Here is a 19,601-nt window from a genome sequence, read left to right as displayed (position 1 = left end):
GAAAGAGAAATATCATACGATATCCCTTATATGCAGAATCTAAAAAGAAATGAGACAAATGATCTTATTTACAGAACAGAAACAGACACACAGACTTAGAGAAGGAACTTATGGTTACCAGCAGGGAAGGGTGGGGGAAAGGGATGGTTAGGGAGTTTGGGAGGAACATGTACACACTGCTATGTGTAAAATGGATAACCAACAAGGACCTTCTGTACAGCACATGGAACTCTGCTCAACATTCTGTACCAACCTAGATGGGAAAGGAATTTGAAGAAGATTAGATACATGTGTGTGTATAACTGACTCGCTTTTCTGCACACCTGAAACTATTACAACATTGTTAACTGGCTGTATACTTGGATATAAAATAAAAAGTTTAAAGAACACGCTATTAGCCTATATCTGGGGAGACTCTGGCATTGGTTCACACGGCACAGATGCATCTGGCAGGAATGCACGTGCGTATGCGGACACGGCACGTGAGTGCTCGGGATGGAGGTCCGAGAGCCTTACCATGATGCTCTTGTACATGTTGCCGTTGCTGTCCTCTATGCTGATGCGGATGATGCAGGTGTCCTCGTTCTGCTGGTTGTAGACGGGGGGCAGCACTGTCGAGGTAATGGATGTCACAGAGACAGAGCGCTTGTGGATTTTCGGGTTGTTGTTGCAGGACGGAGGGGAGGAGAGGGGGTTCATCAAGGACGACATCCCTGAGGAAGTTGTGTCCATGGAGTGGATGGAGGAACAGGAGGAGGAGGACTCGGAGAGCTGGAAGAGTAAGCACACCCCAGAAGGAAACTGAACTGTTAGAACCTTGGCCAACGGTGCGCTAAGTTGCAAAGCAGAGGTCAATGTCGAGACTAATCAACTTCCGTTATCTGCTCTACAACAGCCCACAGCACACGTGGGTCTCATCTCTGATGGAAGCACTCCCATGGCAGAGGCCTGTCAATGATTCAGAATCCAGGGCAGAATCACTCTGCAACCTGGGAGGCAAGGCGGGCCTCTCATTTCCTGAGCTTTTAGCTGCTCTGCAGGAGGTTAACCAGCAGATGGCAGCAGATACCAGAAACTAGAGGCAACAGGGACTCCCAAAAGAAGCTGGAAGATGACAGGGCAGGAGGAAAGCCCAATCCTCCTGCCTTGAGCAAGAAGAATGTTTGACCTGCCCACAGAGATCATTTCTACTGTGATTCTACTTCACCACTGGCTTCCAGAGCAGGAGAGAAATGGCTTGTATTTTTAGACGTTTCTAAGATAAGGACCACAGATTATTTAGCTCTGCATGGAACATTAGCCCTGGAGATCGCCCGGCCCCACTCTCTTTCTGCTGCTGAGGAACCTGAGGCCATGGGTGTTGACAGCACCATCAGGACGTGCTCTCAAGTTTCCTGGCTCCCAGGTTCACATAGCAAGGGCGTAACCAAGCCCTTATCTGCAGTCCATGATAAGATGGTGAAAGAATACAGGGATGCTCAGCACTGTGAGGCCTGTGATGAGCTTTCGGGTGTCTTATCTCAAGAACAAAACTCAGAGCATTATCAATATGAGAGAAATTGATTCAGAGAAACAGAGTGACTTGCCCAAGGGAACACAGCCTACCCTTAACCACATTTGTTTCTAGAACCAACTGTACACATTTTCATGTCGCATATCAAGAATAATTAAGGAATGATATACTAAAGTTAATGTGTTTTTCTGATTCATGACAGAGTTCTTATATGTGCAACACCAATTACCAAAGAAAGAGAATGTCCCCAACTCATTAGGTGGTGTTCCAAAAAAAAAAAAAAAAAAAACACACACACCACTAATTGAATCATTTAAAATATCAGTTCTTATTATAGAATTACAAATAATTTCTCAATGAGCTAAGCTAAATTATACCACATTAATCCAATAAGATAATCTGGAGGTTATTTAAAAAATAGAAAACTTATTAATGTCTTTCATACCCACCTACCTCCCATGGAAACAAAATACAGAAATTTGGTTTTCTGATTATCTGGCCTCCAAGTAAAATGAAGTCTACTCTATTTTATTTCCTATGAACTTTTTCCCATTGCATAACCGTACATTAAATTCAACTGCATCATTAGTTTAATTAGAGCCAGTCAGCTGATATGACAACTCTGGTATGCAGAAGTCTAACTGAAGCTCTATCATAATATGGTTTACTTTTTTTTCCTTAGCTTCCCAAGTGAATTACCTTAGTGGCTCAATTTGAGGGCTAACGGTGGTGAATAATTTAACAGCCTGGCTTTGCTTGCAGGTGTACCACACAGTAGCGAAGAGGGTCCATTTTCCAATTACTGGTTCAGTTTTTCCCCCTTCCCTTTCCTCCACATAAATCTTTTTTCCTTTGTTAGATTTTTTCATGATTTTAAAGATATTTATATTCAAGATACCACCTTGAAGAGCCTGGGTTATAGCACCATTAAACCACCATAGACCACCTCATGAGCCCAAATTCTTCCTGGGAATCTAAGTAATGTGGAGCAAATGTGAAGCGAATGTTTAGAAATCACAATCAGGGGAACCAAGACAAAGGAATGCAAATTACACTTTACTCAAAAGAGCGACCTCACAGTGTAGCCAAAGGGAAAGGCAGGGTGTGGAGGGCTGCCGGACCTCAGGGTAGGGAGGAGCCACGGAGGTCTTCCGGGCCAGCCAAGCCCTGAGCAGGACTGAGGCCTTTCGGGTTAACATCCTGGGCTTCTGCAGCCCAGCAATTACTTGGCATCCAATTCAATTACTCATTTTTAAAACTACAGAAATCTGTGACTCTGAGAAAGGTTCAGCCAAAGAATTAAAATTCATGACTTGTGCAAGAAATCATAAAGAGCCAGCGTGTAAGGGAGGAGACAAAAAGAACGCAGCAAGCGGTGTGCACAGGACACACGCTGGGCTTCTGCACAGTTTCAAAGGGAGGACCAGGACCTGTGGGTACGTCCACGGCACCAACAGATGCAAACGTGACTCCATGTCCTTCCTGCACAGGCAGAAACCTCACAGCAACGGGGGCAATAGTCACTGCTGCACAACGCCCATCATCAAAGTCCATCGGAAATGGGGCCTCCAAGGCCCAAGAACCTGTCATAAGGTGAGTGATGACACTTCACCCCAGATTTCTGACAGATTCAGTGCCAAATGTCAAGTCATGAAGGATGATTCCATCCCTGATGAGGCAGACATGCCTGAGAGAACAGCCAGTCCGTGGGTATTTGCAGAGCTTTCCTTCAATATTTGGAGCATTAAAGATGTGTCTCCAGATTTCAAAACAGGAAGGTGAGAAATCCCACTGGGGCAGCATCTGAGTCATCTCAGGCCTAATGAGCCCTTCCTGGATTGACTCCTTTAGTGACAAGGTCATCTGAGGGTTTCCAGTTTTGCTGCCGGTGCTTATATCACAACATGAAGCAGCACACACACCCCCTTACAGAAGGACAAACCCGACCAAAATGAAGAGACTGCGACCAACACTCTACCTCGCTGGCCTCAGCATAAGCTAAGGGGCCAGAAGTCACTTACACGGCAAGTCTAGCCAGGCAAGATCCTCCCCCAAATGGGGCAAGTTCTGGTCACGTCCAAGTTGACATCTCTCATCCAAGCTCCTTGAGCAACAGACTGAAGCAGGTGTGTGTAGGAGATGCACGTGGACTTTTTGTTTTCTTTTCACTTATTTCTACAGCCATGGACATGAAGACTCACCCTGAGAACTCCTTTATCACCTCTCATCACTCTCCCTTTTGGGGGACACGGTAGATGGTATCCCTGTTACCCATTCCTCACCCTCCCCTGCACCCATGCCCTGTGACTCCACACTTCCTCCCACTGGAAGTGGAGTATAGTTCCCCACTCATTTATTTATGTGGAATTGGGCCATACAACTTTGCTTTGGAAAATAAATATTGGTAGATAGAGCCCATGCGGAGGCTTATTAAGCATGTGCAATGCCCTCTTGCTCATCCAAATTTAGCATGCTAAGAGCAGGCCCTGGGTGACTCCAAAAACCACAAGAGGCAGGTAGAGAAGACCTGGACCAAATCATGACCAAGCCCAAGCCAAACCAACCAACCTGCAGACGCAGGACAGAGAACAAACGGTTGTTGGTTGAGGGCACCGCGTCTGGAGTGGTTTGTTCTGCAGCACTACTGTGGGACAAGCCTGGCTGAGACAAGGTTTGCCACCAAGAAACTGACACACCTTTGGCTCTTGACTTTTCGCTTCTTTGAAGACAATTCTCCATCTCCCAAATAAAGGGTAGCTCACGTTACAAGTCACAGTCCTTCAGCTGCCTCTGGATGTAGGTGTGGAACGATGTTTGAAAGGCTCGATGAAGGAACCAACAGCCTTATCACTTCTAGACACTTTCTATACGGAATAAGTCCCCGGACTGAAGACCTGGTTCAAAACATGACTTGCAAAATCCTCTCGCGAGATCAACCAGAAAACAGACATTCCTCATGACCCGGCAAACGCCGGGTCAGGTGCCCGCATCAGGAATTATGGAAAAGGTTAAGGATATACCTTTTTTTGAGGCTCATCGGGTGTGTCCATGGGAGTGATGGAGCCTTCCTCCACCTCTGAGTGGTTTGACTCGCAGGATGACACGCTGACGGAGTCCATGCTCTCACCAGAGCTCCCGCTGGCAGTGGACTTGGGCTGCTCTTTGGTGGGAGTGCTACTGGCGATAATGTCCGACCCCAGAAACAGCCTGCAGAAAGGATAATGCCAGGCATTCGGGCTCTTAAAAATCTGGAATCCATGATTAAGCAAGTATTTTTGTGTTAATAAGTCCTTGGTGTCTTCTCAGTTTTGTGTGCCTTGTTGTTATTATCTTAGGAAAGATTTGCTACCCAGCTTCTAATAGATCGCAGTAAACATCTTGTCCCAATAGGTTATTTTTAACCTCAAAGGACACACATTGCTTAGCTGGAGGAAGGACCTTATTAATCTGAGGTCTTCCTGGGTCAATCGTTCTCCATTTTTTGAGAGTTCCTGCACCACTTTGGCAGGATCAAAGTGCTGTGGCCACACTCCTATCACTTCCCATCATAATATGAACTCCAAGAGGCTAAAAGAGAAGGCTGGCCCTGTGCTGGACAAGAAACGAAGCAGGAAGATTTCTTCTCCAACAATCCCTAAAACTAAACTAAATAAACCTAAATAAACTAAAATAACCTAAACCCCTTCATCATTAAACAACTAGATGAGAAGCATTACAAATTCTTTTCAAAGTTGGGCTTACAAGACAGTCAGGAAAATCCCTGCAGGCTAGAAACAAAAAGGGAACTGAAAACCAGAACATGCAAGCTAACTCTGCAGCTGCTCTGGATGGGGAGTGGGAGGTGCCAAGCTTGGCAAACTCAGCACACGGGTTCTAACACGTACACAAGGTCCAAAGATGAGGGCTTCTGTTCATGTAACGTAGAGAGTTAGTACTGACATCCTTTATACAGAGGCAGGATTCTCAATTCTCAATCTATACTCTTAGTAAAAAGATGGGCTAAAAAAAAAATCTTCCTACTGACATAGGAAAGCAGCAGGGAAATTTATCTGTTGGCCTGAGTTTGGGTAGGAGAAAAATCTCTCCCCTAAATCACATGTGGTTTTAGCCAGCACCTCACTCAGATTTGCTACTTAGCTGATCTAAGAACTAGGAACTCTCAGGCCAGTGATCCTTCTGAAGAAACTAGCATTAAAAAAAAAAAAAAAAAACTTTCTGAAGGAAAGGTTGAAGAGAATTCCCTGATGAAGAAGAGCTCACAATATACACACAAGGAAATAACCTATCCAAAGAGAGGAGCATAACAGCAAGTCTAGAGGATTAGATGATCTTTTTTTTTTTTGGCCTCGAGGCATGTGGGATCCTAGCTCCTTGACCAGGGATCAAACGCACACCCCATGCATTGGAAGGTGAAGTCTTAACCATGGGACCACCAGGGAAGTCCCAAAACAGCAACTCTAGACTCCTGAGAACTTTAGATTATAAAAACTGTCAGAAACAAACTAATAATTTATTCATTCATTCATTCAATAATTAGAGTGTCTACCACGAGCCAAGCTATAAAACAAATACATTGAAAAACATTAAAAACATATGAGAAGAAACTGAAACAGTGGTTAAGAGCAAGGCACTCTGACAAAAAGGTAGTGATTTAAATTTTAAAACTCAGTGGAAGGACTAAACAAACACTGAAAAGAAAAACTGTCAACTAGATGACAGGTCTGAAGAAAATCCTCAGAGATCAGCATCAAAATATAAAGACATGAATAACAAAAGAGGTTAAAAGACACAGAGAATGGAAGAGATGCCTGCAATGTATGTGAGGAGAGTCCCAGAAGAAGACAAATGAGAGAATGGAAAAGACACCATGTCTGGAGAGTCTGAAGAGGTTCCAGAACTAACGGGACACAAGAATCCTCAGATCCAGGAAGAACACCCAGAATAGGATAAATAAGACGAAATCCTCACTTAACCTGCACAGTGGTGTGTTAAAGACAAAAGAAATTCTTAAAAGCAACAGGGCAGGTGGCATGATACACAAAAACAAAAATTAAACACACAGCAGACATCTCAAAAGCAACAACAGAGGTCCGAAGATATGGAATAATAGCTTTGAAATGCTGCAGGAAAATAACCGTCATCCTTGAAATTCTATACCACATGACTCCAAGAGTGAGGGCAAAACAAAGACTTTCTCAGACAATGACTATTTACCATCAATAAACAACAGGAAGGAAGGTGTAAGATGCAAGAAGGAATGGTATGTGAAGAAACTAGCAAATGGGTCCAAACCCAAATAAGCACTGACTATATCGGGAACGTCCCCTAGAGAAGAGAATGGCTACCCACTCCAGCATTCTTGCCTGGGAAATCCCATGAACAGAGGAGCCTGTTGGGGTACAGTCCATGCAGTCACAAAGAGCTGGACATTGCTGAGTGACTAACATATTCTATGTAAAATAACAAGAGGAGAAACAATGAGGACAGGCTTGATTTTTTATTAAATAATTTGAAGAATTAGAAGCTTAAATTCCAAGACCCAAAGAGCATATCTTTGCTCTGTCTCAACTCCATCCCACCACCTCTTGCCCCATTTTCCACGTTGCTTCCCTTCTTGGACCTCCAAGCACTACAGAGGCTTTGTGGCGGGGAAGAGTGAAACTCCTGGCCAACACAGACTGTGTCAGTGAAAGGATCAGACACAGGTTTACACTTTCAGAAGGGAAGGACAAATTTGTTAACCAAATGATAACCCTTCTTTCCTTGAACTAGTCTCCCTAGCCGTCATTGGATTCGTTGGTCTAATTAATGTCTTTCAGAGTTTAATGTCTATGAGATCAACGTCAAGACAGAGACTAGGTTCTCTTAAGACTCTTCCATAAAAATTGCCACATTCAAAGCACAGGGTCTAAATATAGTGACATCTCTCTTCCTTCCCTTCCTTTCTCCTCACTCTTTCTCTCCACCTTTTCTCCCCACCCCCCTCCTCCTATTTCCTTCTCCTCTTCCTCCAGAAGGTATTTCACCACTAGGCAGATAGTAAAAGGGTTATAACCCTGGCTCTAGAGCCAAATCTTGGATTTGAGCCCAGATCTGACAATAACTAGCATACTATTAACCCTGTCTGTGCCTTACTTTCCTGGTTTAATAAAACTGGTTATCAGGACTTCCCTGGCAGTCCAGTGGTTAGGATGCCATGCTTCCAATGCAGGGGGTGCAGGTTCGATCCCTGGTTGGGGAACTAAATTTCTACATGCCTCGTGGCACAGCCAAAAATAAATGGGCATAATAGTAGAATCTAGTAGGTTATTTTATGGATCAGATGATAAATACATATATTGTTCTCAGAACAGTGTTGGCACATGACTCAATCTGTTCATTCAATAAATTTTTATTATTCACCTACTATGTGTTGGGCACCAATTTCCAGGGTTAACAATGAACCAAAAACAGACATAAATGTCTGCCGTCATAGAGTTTGCCTTCTAGTTAATAAACAGATACATCCAAATACAGCATGTCAACTGGAGGTAAATGCAGTGGAGAAATTCAAAGTGGGTGATGGTGAGAGAGCGTGCCAAGGGCAGGTAACGTGGACAGGTTATAGTTTTATATAAGGTGGTCAGGGAAGGCTCCCTTCAACAAAGATTTGGAGTAAGTGAGGGACTGAGCTATCTGGGGAACAGTGTTCTAAGCAGAAGAAACAGCAAATAAAAATGGGTGTGCGTCGTGTGCTCAGGGCAGCCTGGGAGGCGCTGTGGTGCTGAGAGTGAGGGGAAAGCTGAGGACAGATGGGGTGAGACAAGTGGACAGGGTTGGGATGATACTTCAGGTCCTGAAGGGGCTTGAGAGCCATTGTGAAGACTCTGGATTGTACTGAGAGGGAGACAGGCGTGATGAAGTTAGCTGCGCCTGGCCCTGAGCTGGACAAACAGCCATGAATACGATGGAGAAGGTTCCTGCTCTCAGGTGGCTTCCGTTCTACTGGAGGAGACAACAGGCATGGCTGGGAGTGAGCCGGGCAGATGGCAGCATCAGACAAGATGCTCCCTAAGGAGGTAATGCTGGTGCCAGCATCTGAGGGAGCGAGTCCCGGGGAGGACGCGTGCCAGGTCACAGGAACATCTAGTGCAAACACCTGGTGCATCGAGTGTGCACGGAGCCTGGGGAGGCTAAAGGAAGGCTGGGGGATGGGTGAGGCTGGATCGTGGTGAACAAGGGGGGATTCCATATAGAGAAAGGTGGCCAGAAGACTGGGGAAGATCACGCTCGCCTAGTGAAACCGGACAAGGAATTCAGGTGCTACCTTAAAACAAGACCAGTAGACGTTTTAAAGCAAGGAAGTGATACAATCTGGGGTACATTTAAACACACTACCAGACTACTGGGTGGGAAATACAACTGTTGGAGCAAGGGTGGGGCCAGAAGTCAGTAAGGATCTTGCTGGAGTGTGGTCCAGGCAGGGTCTGATGTGGTTCAGGCCAGAGAAAACAGTGGGGAAGAACGGATCTAGGAAATGTACTGAAGTCGTGACAGACAGATTAACGATTTAACAAGTGAGTGAACGGGCTCAGGGGAACTTTGTTGAATGTCCTCCCTGCTCCTACTCTGATGGGACCCCGTTGGGCCCAGGGCCCCAGGGTGGTACTCACAGGCTGAGCCTCTTCACCATGCTCTTCCGAGGCTTGGGTGACGTGGCGCTGGCATCGGCAGCCGCTTCGATCTCGCAGGAGAGGGCGTAGCTGGGGAGAGAGGGGGGCCTGTGAGGACAGAGCTTGGGAAGTGAACAGATTTAAATCCACACGATTCACTGGCTTCCTTTGAGAGCAAGGCTCTGACTGTTCAAAGTCAAGATATGGACTATGTTGTTCTACGACAAAGGTCAGAGGGTACTGATTTAACAACCAGATTTTACAAATTGACATCTATGTCTCCTTCCCTCAAACCCCCGCTGGTATACAGGTTGAGGCTGTTTAGTTCTGCACGACTCAAAACACATGGATTTGCTGGTTCTGGCTGCATCACAAGCTGACTCCTTTTGTTTCCCTGATTGTTCTCAGCCTGTGGTTGGGCCAGGGAAAGAATCACTTCTTCTCCCATTACCAGCTACCTCCCATTACTTTGTGTGTGTCTGCGTGTGTGTGTGCCCACACGTGTGTATGTGTGCGTATATGCTCAACTTACTGTTTATCTATAGGAGATGAAAGAGACATTTGTAAATGATCTAATCTTCAATAAATAGACATAGGTAGTTATATTATTGATAACAAATATATAAATATCATTTCTAATTGCCAAAACATCCCAAGTTAAAAATGCTCCAGATTCAGACATCTATATGCCAGGCAGATATAACTTCCAAAAGCACAAGAAGAATGTACATCTGCCTTGAAATGTCTCTTAGGAAAGCTCGTAGCTCTAGTTAGGAGATGTACTTGGTTCTGGGTAGGTGAAGAAGCATGCGTGCATGCTAAATCACTTCAGTCATGTCCAACTCTTGCAACCCTATGGACCATAGCCTGCCAGGGTCCTCTGCCCATGGAATTCTCCATGGAAGAATACTGGAGTGGGTTGCTGTGCCCTCCTCCAGGGGATCTTCCCAACCCAGGGGTCAAACCTGCGTCCTCTTACGTCTCCTGCATTGGCAGGGGGGTTCTTTACCTGGGCGCCACCTGGGAAGTTCAGGTGAAGAAGGTAAGTGGTAAATATTAGCTTGATAAGTTACCAATATTGTGTACTTTTTTAAACCTAGAGATGTGTCCAGGTAGTTGGTCAAGCAGAAGTATTCATTGATATAGGCATTATTCAAATAGTAACTTTAGACACAGGGCTTTTATAAATCACAAGGAAAAAAAAATAGGATATGTTTAACGAGATTCCTTTAATCATTAAAAAGTCAGTTCCACAGCTGATATTCTGACCCTGAACTTTCTGATTCAAATCACTGGCCATGGTGTGAATGTTCCATACGTGAATATGATGCACAGAGACAAAGTTCATATATACTGATCATCAGACCAGAAAATGTAGAAAGAGGCAATGTTTTGTTTTCTACTCAATACATAGCAAAGATAAAACTTTCATTAACTGATGAGTACTCTTAATCAAAGAGCTTTTTTTTTCCTTTTAATCAAAGGTTTTAATATAACAGGACCAATCCATTCCATTACCAAGGACCTCAGAAAACATCTGCGTATCAAATGAGGAAGCACACTTATGGAGCTTACAGGATCTACATAACATTGTGCAACCACCTTCAGAGCTTAGGTTGTAAAGTCAGGAAGACCTGACTTTGAATCTGAAGTCTATCTCTGGCAAATTACAGCCCTTCTCTAAACCTCAATTTCCTCATTGGCAAAATACTTTGTTTTGCAGTCCACTTCACCTTCCCTGATGAGAAACTTTCAAGGAAATCCCCTGTTCTACAGCAGGGGTCAGAAAATGTTTTCTGTATAGGACGAGATAGTAAGTATTTTAGGCTTTGCAGGCCATGTGGTAACTGTTGCAACGATTCAACTCTGCCTTGAAAGCATGAAAGCAACCATAAATAAGAGGGAAATGAATGGGCTGTGTTCCAATACAACTTTATTGTGTGTGTGTGCTCAGTCACTCAGTTGTGTCTGACTCGTTTGTGACCCCATGGATTGTAGCCTACCAGGCCCCTCTGTCCATGGGATTTCCCTGGCAAGAATATGAGAGTGGGTTGCCATTTCCTCCTCCAGGAGATCTTCACAACCCAGGGATCGAACCCACATCTCCTGTGTCTCCTGCATTGGCAGGAGGATTCTTTACCACTTAGCCACTGGGGAAGCCCTTATAACTTTATCAATGGATACTAAAATTTCAATTTCAAATAACTATCCCATGACACAATAGTCCTCTTCTGTCGTTTCTTTTTCAACCATTTAAGTATGTGAAAACAGCTGGTAGGCTGGATAAGGCCTGTGAACTCTAATCCTCTGAACTACAGGGTAAAGCTACATATCTTTGATGGGCCAACATTCAAGGCACTGCAGTTAGTGTACTCTCCAAGCTCATCAACCTCTGTTTTGAAACCTGTCCACTCATGAACCAGACACACCAGTGTTCTAACCATTCTTCCAAACATCAAGCTTGTCGGGCCACCCGACCTTTGCTCACATTCTTCTGTCTGGAATGTTCTTCTCCAGTTCTCCTGGAGAAATCTTTTCTTTCCTCCACAGCCTAGCCAAGAAGTTAATGCCTTTATGAGCTCTTCCCCATTTCCCCCATCCTTGGCCAAGTGGGTCCTGCAGCACTTCAATTACCCATTGCAGTTATTTCAATTCTTCATGAGTCTGTTTCTCCTGCCCCCTTGAACGCTCCCTCAAAGCTAGTACCAATTACCAATAGTGACTAATAGTGATGGCAATGATGCTGTCTCAAAGATTACATTTAATCCTCTCAAACAGACATCTTACAGATAAGCATCCTGAAGATCGGGAAGAATAAGTGACTTGTTCAAGGTGACAAAGATAAATGAATGGTACAGTACAAGAATCTGAAAGCACATTTTCTGATGCTGGCAGTTCAGTTTTTTCTGCTACACCATTATCCTTTGAAAACCTTGTTGCTGCTTGCTAAGCAGCTGTTGAATAAATGGCCAAGTGAGTAACCAGATGCGGTATTCCTCTGACCAGCACTGCAGCTCCACCCCTAAGGACAATGTGTCTGCCTACCTCTCCTCCTCTGTTAGGAGCTGCTGCCTCTGGAACCACTGGATGAACTTTGGGTCTGGGCTCATGCAATAGCTGTTGCAGGCAGACTGTAAGAGCTTGATCTGGGCAATCACTTCAAATTCCTAAAGCAGAAAGTAAAAGTGAAGTCGTTCAGTCATGTCAGACTCTTTGTGATCCTGTGGACTGTAGCCCACCATTCTTCTCCGTCCATGAGATTTTCCAGGCAAGAATACTGGGGTGGGTTGCCATTTCCTTCTCCAGGGGATCGTCCCGACCCAAGAATCAAACCCAGGTCTCCTGCATTGCAGGCAGGCTCTTTACCATCTGAGCCACCAGGGAATCCCTCAGAGCACCAAAGAGTGAACTAAAAAGCCAACGAAATATACATCTTCTCTACATGAAAACATACCGCAGTAGGATAAACAATGGACAAAATCATCGAGGAAGCTTATAAAGAACTGCCTGCCTTAGAAATAAAACAGGTGAATAACTCACACATTTGAATTCTGACTCACTGGCTTTTGTCTATGCTTTGTACCCTTTCTTTTTGAAAAAGCCTTTTACATGAATAAAACAAGTTCCCAAGGCAACCCATACCAGGTATGACCTGAAATCATAGTGACTTCCTATTTCTCTTTTCCATTTTCATTCTTGGGACAGAAAACTTATTTTTTAAGGCTGAATCTTTCTAAAATGTATTTTTAAATTCTACTTTCTAAAATATAAAAGAAAAAAATTACTCTGAGTCAGGAAGCTCCCAAGTTCTCCATTCCCATCTTCTTCAACCCTTATGCCCTCAATAAGTAAGTTTTGGTAGGGTTGAATATCTAAATAGGCCAGAACCTCATAAACTTGAATGTTTAGATTTCCTGAATCCTTGGGGTTTTACTACTCTAGTAAATCATTTAACTCAGTCTTTTAAAGCTCATAAAAGAAGCAAGTGTACAGTTATGTCCAAAATTATTTATCCTTCTTTAGATGTTTCAATAAAGAATTTTTTAAAGTCAGCAATGAGTATATGCTTTAACTTTAGGTTTTATACTCAAACTTTTCAAAAGTTTAACATGTTAGTCTTAAAATGAAAGAGATTCCCCTCTAGGGTTATTCTGAAGAGAAAGGACAAAGATGGGTAACTGTGGAGGCAGTAACTGAATTGGTTTTGATGGTCACAAGACAGAAGCAGTTCAACAACTGGCAGATTCCATAGGTGTCAACTTCCCATGCAGTGACCCCCACCTTGGCCTCAGCATCCACAAGGAGCATTCATCATCATATGCTACCAGGGACAGAAGACATACATTTGTCTCAGGTGGTGTTTATCTCTTGTTACTTATGAGTTCAGCCTGCTTAGCTCCCGAAACTTTGGTTTTAACTGCAACGTCATTTCTTCCTGGCAGTTTCTCCGACCCCACAGGCTGGGGACAAATGCCCCTCTTACATGGTCCTCTAATACCCACTACTTCTGCTCATGAGCCCTTATCAGGCTGTTTGCCTACCTACCTCCCTTACTGTAACTTCATGAGGGCAGGGAGCTCTGGGCTTTTTCTGATGCAATCCCTAAACCTATCCCACTTTCCCATCCAGTGTTAGGTCTGCAAGAAACGCTTGTGGGATGAAAGAATGAGTGAATAACTAAAGAACAACGAGTGTTCCATGGGGTGATGTTATTATTTTGCTCACTCATTTTCCTTGGGATTGTTTAAACATACCATTTTAACACTAAAACCATAGCAAATTTCCAAAGCTCTGTTTTCTCTCTCTTTGTACAGAACTATTCTATTTTCCACAGAGAAATTCAAATGGATGTTGAACGCCCCTTCCTATGCTGATAGGAAAGGAAAAGAATAATTATCCAAATGCAACAATGAAGACTGTTTCCTTTCCTCTAATAGGCCTACCAGAGTTAACCATCTTTAGTAACCCTTCTATATCATAGACTCTTATGAAACACTTTCTTCTTAATGAGATAAGCCTGTTATTGCTGAGGCTGATTGTAAAGATGATGATGATGAGGGGGTAAAGGAAGAAATGTGTGTTCAGGAGAAACAGGACAGGATTTGAACCCTGGGTGTGCCACCAGGTGACTCTGGTCAAGTTACTTCATCAGAGTCCTGGTTTCTTCACCCTTGAACTGAGAATGATAAAACCTACCTCACAAGGGCTCTTGGGCAATAAGGCATAAGAGCATGCCAAGTACAATGATATATGATAAATTTTCAATACGTGTTATTTTTTTTCTGCCTCAACAACAAACTTGTCTCCACTTCTCCATTTTTTTTTTCATGCCTAGATGAAGTAAAATGGAAAACCACAGCCAAGACTCCTACTTACCCTTCTCCTCTTCTCAAAGTTTATCAGTCCACCCTGAAAGAAATTTTTTGAAAAGAATGACAAACCAAGCTACTTTGAAACATAGCTCTCTTTGTTCTAGATTTTTGTTAAAGTAGATCAAAGGGACAATAAAGTCACAATTATTCATGACAGTAATTATGGCTACTTTGGAAGAAGAGACACATCATTTGCTTAAAGAAAAACATTTTTTTATCATAGGACAAGATATAGGCGGACAGCCTTCTCTTACAATGCCTGAAACAAACTAAAATGTAATGACAAAACAGTAACAACACAGGATCCAAATACACTTGCAGAGCCAGTAAAGACAAAAGCTTGGGTAAATGTTCCATTACACTTTTTTTTTCTTGGCCAAAAGCAACAAAAATAGATGGTCATTGACTCATACTAGAAACCAAAGTGTCAATGTTTTATCAAAAGGGAAGTCACTTCTACATAACCTCATCACCGAAGCTAAGTTTCAATTCTCCAGCCCCCCAGCTCCTCTTCTCATAGGCTGAATTTAACTTTTAAAGCATTGGTCACTACCCCCAAATTCCCCTAACTCTGATAGTGTTTCCTGAGATAAGCTGAGGCAGAGGACGTGAATAAATGTGGAACACTGCTCTCTGAGTGAGCATGTCCACATTTATAATGAACTTGGAGGTGGGAATTTGCAAGATAACTGCTACTCCTAACTATGATAGAGTAAAACGCCGGCTGACTGCACGTGATAACCAGGAATGTGAGATAAAGAAATATACGAGAAATCCTTAAGTTTCATTTCACATATCAAATCTCTTCTCCATGTAATATTCTGTTACTGTTACTAACGAGCAGCTGGTTTTTCTCGGCTTCACTTCATTTCCCATTTTGAGAAAAAGAGAGAGAGGGAAGGTAATAATATGAAACAAAAAAGGATACATGAAAACCCATGAATTTGACTGACTTCCTATCCCAGCAGGTAGAACGTGAGGGCATATTATTCCCTCAGCTCCACCTGCCAAAGTCCTACCCAACACTGGGCAGGATTTGACTTTTAACTTTTAAAATCATTGGAGCGACCGATGATCAAAAAGTTAAATTCAGCCCACTGAGACTAGAAGCTGGCAAGGCTGGAGAATTGAAACTTAACTCTGTTAATGATGTTACATAGAAGTGACTTCCCTTTTGATAAAACACTGACAGTGTTCCAACCCACTCCTTCATAATGCCAAGCCATGACCTCTGTGCCTAAGGAATCAGTCGAGGCTTCCCCTCTTCTCCCACTTCATTTCTGTTTGAGTTCTTACTATTTCCATCCATCACTGCCTGCTTTGAAATGCACCTTCCATGAGATTGTGAGGCGCTGCTGGAGTCACTCAGCTTTGTATAACTCGTGGCATCTAGCACAACGCCATGTTCATGAAGAGCCCTCAGTTGGGGTGTGTGTGTGTGTGTGTGTGTGTGTGTGTGTGTGTGTGTGTGTGTGTGTGTGTGTGTGTGTGTGTGTGTGTCTGCATGCACTCAGTCACGTCTGACTCTACTACCCCATGGACCATAGCCTGCCAGGCTCCTCTGTCCATGGGGTTTTCCCGGCAAGAATATTGGATTGGGTTGGCATTCCCTTCTCTAGGACATCTTCCCGACCCAGGGATTGAACCCACATCTTCTGCATTGCAGGCAGATTCTTTACCCCCTGCCCCAGCTGGGAAGCCCCACTTGATGTGAACAAGAGTGTATTTCTCTCTTGGGCAACCAGTGAGAAGGCTACAGATGCAGCTGCACCACCGGCCCGGAACTCACCTCGATGTAGTCCTGGAGGGCGGTGTCGAGCATGGTTAGGTCGGTCAGAAAGGTGCCCAAGTAGGGCACAGTGCCCTGCATCACACCCTGAAGAGCAAGCACAGCAAAACCGTCTCTGCGTTACTGCAAGTCTGCTCCACACCGGCCCCAAGGGCCCTGTGTCTGCTGCAGTCTGCAGGGTGCCCATCTGCAGATGGAGGCAGCACTCTCTGAATGGCCAGGGGAGCCTCGACAGCATTTGGAGAGTACTTAAGGACCATTCAAGGCCTCTCTTAAGGCCACTAGTGCTAACCTCTATGAATGAAAAATTTAAAATTCCTTTATGAATTGACTGGGAACTCCATCACCAAGGTAACTTGGTGACTTTCAAAATCATGAAAACCAAGCCTCGAAGGCAGGAGATGGTTCAGGTGGATTGAGGTTTGCACGTCGCCGACACAATGTCGGAGGGAGCTCTGCTCTCGCTCACAGCGTGTGGACACCCCCGGGGGTTCAGAACAGCCCTGGGAAGGACGGCCTCCCCAGGCCGAGGCGTGGCCATGGCCCACGGGGGGAGTGTGCCCGCAGCAGGCTGGGGCGTTACTGCAAAGTGGCTTGGTGACTCGGTTCTGAAGAGAACAGGAGGGAAAGGGGAAAACAGTACCTTTAAACTAGAAAGCTTGCCAAACGCTACCTTAACCAGGTGATGAAGGCCAAAATCACCAGTGACATCAGTGTCACACTGATGCCATTCATTCCTTAACATGATGAGAAGACACTTCACATCTGTGATACTCCTCTCCAGACCCTTAACCTCAGTCTAATCACCAGGAAAACAACAGACACCCCTGGCCGCAGGACATTCTAAGGACACTAGGACAGTCTTTCTAAAGACTGTGAGGTAATGACCAACGAGAAAGACTCAGAAGCTGTCACAGAGCAGAGGGGACTAGGGTGACAACTAAATGCAGTGGGGCGCCCTGGGTTAGATCCTGGAACAGAAAGATGATGCTGGTGGGAAACTGGTCAAGTCTGGCTTTCACAGTCAGAATGGCTGCTACCCAAAAGTCTACAAGCAATAAATGCTGGAGAGGGTGGGGAGAAAAGGGAACCCTCTTACACTGTTGGTGGGAATGCAAACTAGTACAGCCACGATGGAGAACAGCGTGGAGATTCCTTAAAAACTGGAAGTAGAACTGCCATATGACCCAGCAATCCCACTCCCTGGCATACACACCGAGGAAAACAGAACTGAAAGAGACATGTGTTCCCCAATGTTCATCACAGTGCTGTTTATAATTACCAGGACATGGAAGCAACCTAGATGCCCATCAGCAGACAAATAGAGTCCATTATACAGAGTGTAGTAAGCCAGAAAGAAAAACACCAATACAGTATACTAACGCATATATATGGAATTTAGAAAGATGGTAACGATAACCCTATATGCAAGACAGAAAAAGAGTCGCAGATATATAGAACAGACTTTTGGACTCTGTGGGAGAAGGCGAGGGTGGGATGATCTGAGAGAAGAGCACTGAAACATGTATATTATCAATTGTGAAACAGATCTCCAGTCCAGGTTTGATGCATGAGACAAGTGCTCAGGGCTGGTGCACTAGGATGAACCAGAGGGATGGGATGGGGAGGGAGGTGGGAGGGGGGGATCGGGATGGGGAACACATGTAAATCCATGGCTGATTCATATCAATGTATGGCAAAAACCACCACAATATTGTACAGTAATTAGCCTCCAACTAATAAAAAAAAAAAAAGTCTGGCTTTCAGTGAGCACCAGGATGCCCATGTCGACATCCTAGTATTGCCAGGTGGTTACAGATGTTAACTGGGGTGGTAGTGGAAGGGTGAGGGGTTTGGAGAAACTCTATGTATTATCTGGAACTTCTCTCTAAATTCTAAAATTAAAAGTTTATTTAAATTTGCGGTGATGTGGATGAACCTAGAGTCTGTCACATGAGTGAAGTTAAGTCAGAAGGCGAAAAACAAGTATCATATATTAACGCACATGTATGAAATCTAGAAAAATGGTACTGATGAACCCTATTTGCAGGGCAGGAAGAGAGACTTAGACGTAGAGAACGGAGTTGTGGACACAGCAGGGAAGAAGAGGGTGGGACAAACTGAGACAGTAGCATTGACATACACACAGTACCATGTGCAAGACAGATGGCTATGGGGACGCTGCAGTGTAAGAGGGAGCCCAGCTGGGAAGCTCTACAAGGGGTGGGATGGGGGGTGGGAGGGAGGCTCAAGAGGGAGGAGATATAAGTGTACACACAGCTGATTCATGGTGTGGTACAGCAGAAACTAACACAGTATTGTAAAACAATTATCCTCCAACCAAAAAAAAAAAAAAAATTTTCCCTCGAAAATAAAGGTAGAAGCAATTCCACTGCAGGTATGTGAAAGTGTGGAAGTGTGAGTCACTCAGTTGTGTCCGACTCTTTGTGACCCCATGGACTGTAGCCCGTCAGGCTCTTCTGTCCATGGAATTCTCCAGGCAAGAATACTGGAGTGAGTAGCCATTCCCTTCTCCAGGTATATACGTACTATATTAATTTTACCAAATTTCCTTGGAAATCATTCCTGTACTCCATAAGGCCACCAAGGCACTATTTTGAAGAGAAAATAAAAAGGGGCTTCTGTGGACACACCTTGTCCTAAAGTCCATTAAGGCACTTACAGAAATTCTAGCAAGAACACAAGGTCTCCGCCAGGGTGAAACCAGGTGGCCTGATGTGCACGTGGCTGGCCGTTTCCTCGGTCAGAGCTGCTTCGCTAGGTTCACACCAAGGCAGGTTTTGTCCTTCAAGAACTCACTGTCAGCTGCAGTTTGTCCTTCCCATTATGTGTACAAGGTCTCATCCTAAACCAAAATAATCTCTCTCTTAACAGCTATTTTTAACTTGTCTTTGAACCATCAAAATAGTTTGAAGTGCTGTGAACGTTTTACAGGCTTTATGTTACAGAAGAGGCCCATCACTCAAAAACAACATTTCTGATTTATGACCAGCCTTCCGAAGAAGGAGAAAAATCTTCTTCAAGTAGGGACAAAAATATTTAGAGTTGTCAGTCTCCAGTCTGCTCTCTCTGGTTTTCCCCTTCTCTGCTCAAAGTTAGGAGAGTTTTAAAAATAGAGCCAGTGATGTCAATAGTTATCTTTTATTCTTAAGGAAGGAGATATGATGCGCCTTTGAATACTGAAAAACTAGAGAGATTTGGTTAGTACCTGGCATCAGTGAGGAGATCCAGAAAATGACTAGAGGGTTTGGAAC

At 44.1% G+C, this 19,601-nt stretch overlaps 1 protein-coding gene across 8 annotated transcripts in view; it reads right to left on the bottom strand.

Annotated features, from left to right (window-relative positions):
* RGL1 (ral guanine nucleotide dissociation stimulator like 1) overlaps positions 1-19,601 on the bottom strand; it is a 270,331-nt gene that overhangs the window by 9,679 nt on the left and 241,051 nt on the right. For all 8 annotated transcript variants that reach the window (XM_061160903.1, XM_061160907.1, XM_061160904.1 and 5 more), the window contains 6 exons: positions 16,327-16,413; positions 14,542-14,574; positions 12,211-12,332; positions 9,166-9,255; positions 4,534-4,720; positions 517-771 (listed from right to left, as the gene is read on the bottom strand). In XM_061160903.1, coding sequence (XP_061016886.1) covers positions 517-771; positions 4,534-4,720; positions 9,166-9,255; positions 12,211-12,332; positions 14,542-14,574; positions 16,327-16,413 — 774 coding nt within the window. The remainder of the gene's footprint in view (positions 1-516; positions 772-4,533; positions 4,721-9,165; positions 9,256-12,210; positions 12,333-14,541; positions 14,575-16,326; positions 16,414-19,601) is intronic.

This window comes from Dama dama, chromosome 14, assembly GCF_033118175.1.
Source record: "Dama dama isolate Ldn47 chromosome 14, ASM3311817v1, whole genome shotgun sequence".
Taxonomy (NCBI): Eukaryota; Metazoa; Chordata; class Mammalia; order Artiodactyla; family Cervidae; genus Dama; species Dama dama.
This window is presented reverse-complemented; position numbering and strand designations above follow the sequence as displayed.